The sequence below is a fragment of the Salvelinus fontinalis genome, chromosome 35, assembly GCF_029448725.1.
Source record: "Salvelinus fontinalis isolate EN_2023a chromosome 35, ASM2944872v1, whole genome shotgun sequence".
NCBI classification, from domain to species: Eukaryota; Metazoa; Chordata; class Actinopteri; order Salmoniformes; family Salmonidae; genus Salvelinus; species Salvelinus fontinalis.
Genome location: NC_074699.1, coordinates 24,982,174 through 24,984,673, shown reverse-complemented (window position 1 = coordinate 24,984,673; position 2,500 = coordinate 24,982,174). Strand labels below are relative to the sequence as shown.

Genomic DNA, 2,500 nt, shown 5'->3' with positions numbered 1-2,500 from the left:
ACGTGTGTTCTCTCTCTCAATCAATCAATCAATCTCTCTCTCTCTCTCTCTCTCTCTGTCTCTCTCTCTCTCTCTTTCTCTCTCTCTCTCTCTCTCTCTCTGTCTGTCTCTGTCTCTCTCTCTCTGTCCCTCTCTCTCTCTCTCTCTCTCTCTCTCTCTCTCTCTCTCTCTCTCTCTCTCTGTCTCTCTCTCTGTGTCTCTGTCTCTCTCTCTCTCTCTGTCTCTCTCTCTCTCTCTCTCTCTCTCTCTCTCTCTGTCTCTCTCTGTCTCTCTCTCTCTCTCTCTCTCTCTCTCTCTCTCTCTCTCTGTGTCTCTCTCTCTCTCTGTCTCCCTCTGTCTCTGTCTCTGTCTCTGTCTCTCTCTCTCTGTCTCTCTCTGTCTCTCAATTTAAGGGCTTTATCTCTCTTTCTCTCTGTCTGTCTGTCTCTCAATTTCAGTTAAATTTAAGGGCTTTATTGGCATGGGTTACCTATGTTAACATTGCCAAAACAAAAGTGAAATAAACAATACAAATTAACAGTTAACATTACACTCACAAAAGTTGCAAAAGAATAAAGACATTTCAAATGTCATATTATGTGCTCTCTCTCTCTCCCGCTCTCTCCCGCTCTCTCTCTCTCTCTCTCTCTCTCTCTCTCTCTCTCTCTCTCTCTCTCTCTCTCTCTCTCTCTCTCTCTCTCTCTCTCTCTCTCTCTCTGTCTGTGTCTCTGTCTCTGTCTCTGTCTCTGTCTCTGTCTCTGTCTGTCTCTGTCTCTCCCTCTGTCTCTCTCTCTCCCTCTGTCTCTCTCTCGACACTTTCCTGTCATTATACATCTTACACATATTCCTCCCTTTACTAAATGCTTAAAAAATCCCTTAACCCTCTATTGATTCATCAGGGAACTTTATTGCTGAAGATGCCAATAAAGTGTTATTATTTAGTAGGAATGTTAAATAATATTAGATTTAAAATATGTTTTATTTTACAGTATAATAGCTTGAGTATTTCCTCTAAGTGTCGTCCAGCTCTCTCGCCCACATTTATGCTGTGTGTTGAGAAAAATGTCATTATGACTTGTATTAACACATTTTAGTGGCTATGTGAATTAAACATGATATTAAACACTGGAGGTCGTCTATATCTTGTAAATAGAGCCCTACTAGAACAATCTCTCCCTGCGTTAGAAGGGTGGCACAAATCAGCCAAATGAGGCATATTGTACAAATCAGCCAAATGAGGCATATTGTACAAATCAGCAAATTAGCACAGCCCATGAACTGTGTTAATGCCTGGTTGGAAATAAGGACGGGATCTGTCCACACTGGCGACGGGTTTATTATCACCAAGCCTCCTAATGGCCAGGAGTAAATTACCAGCCTGGACTACAGCCTACAATTACAGTTAGCCTTCTCCCTACAGCTTTCAGTCCTGCATGTGCTAATAACTGTGAAGGTCAATTACCTGGGATGTTATGTACAGTACTGTATACCTTTCAATCATGCTATTGTTCAATCATCTTTTACTATAAACTAAATTTGTTTTTTTTGTTTTCTTCCATATGTGAAATCACAGTATTATGAAGAAGGGTGTTCCATGGTATGCTATGTTGATATTAATAAATGATATAGTGATTTAGGATATTTGCATGTTTTGCCATCATGTATGAGAGAGAGCAGATCTGTCTATCCCCCAATGAAGAAGAAAAGGGTAGGATAGAGTGGGGGGAGAAGAGGAGAACCTGCCCAGAGTTAGAATGTCATTTAGCCATCCAGACACGACATAGTAATTAACTGTTGACACTCGTGAAGAAGCACAAATTAATCCTGACACATTTGCAGACGACTGATATCTTACAGTGAACACTTTGTAATTATATTTGAAAATGAAAATTAAATGACACTTAAAACTAGGTTGTCATGCTCAATGAAGCGAGCGTGTAGTTAGACAGAGAGGCTGCTGGGATAGATGGGGGCTGCTCGCGGGCAGATGCCGTGCCACTCAGAGGAGAGGGATAGGAGTCTGACAGAACACTCCTACCCAGCCCGGCCCGGTCCAGCTCAGCCTACACCAGTTACCACCATTGTAAACACATCAATCTCCGTCTCTGCTTCCCCATCTCAGACTGTCCATCACAGCCCTCCTAGGCAAGCACATAGACAGAAAACAAGCTAGACCAGCAAGGCCACATCATCTACAGCTCTGCTATACTATGACTAATGCTGAAGGCCACATCATCTACAGCTCTGCTATACTATGACTAATGCTGAAGGCCACATCATCTACAGCTCTGCTATACTATGACTAATGCTGAAGGCCACATCATCTACAGCTCTGCTATACTATGACTAATGCTGAAGGCCACATCATCTACAGCTCTGCTATACTATGACTAATGCTGAAGGCCACATCATCTACAGCTCTGCTATACTATGACTAATGCTGAAGGCCACATCATCTACAGCTCTGCTATACTATGACTAATGCTGAAGGCCACATCATCTACAGCTCTGCTATACTATG

At 42.4% G+C, this 2,500-nt stretch overlaps 1 protein-coding gene across 13 annotated transcripts in view; it reads left to right on the top strand.

Annotated features, from left to right (window-relative positions):
- LOC129834602 (transcription factor SOX-6-like) overlaps positions 1 to 2,500 on the top strand; it is a 159,705-nt gene that overhangs the window by 127,433 nt on the left and 29,772 nt on the right. For 11 of the 13 annotated variants that reach the window (XM_055899741.1, XM_055899730.1, XM_055899732.1 and 8 more), the window contains one exon: positions 1,553 to 1,576. The exons of the other annotated variants lie outside the window; for them this stretch is intronic. In XM_055899741.1, the coding sequence (XP_055755716.1) occupies positions 1,553 to 1,576 (24 nt within the window). The remainder of the gene's footprint in view (positions 1 to 1,552; positions 1,577 to 2,500) is intronic. 13 annotated transcript variants of the gene reach the window in all.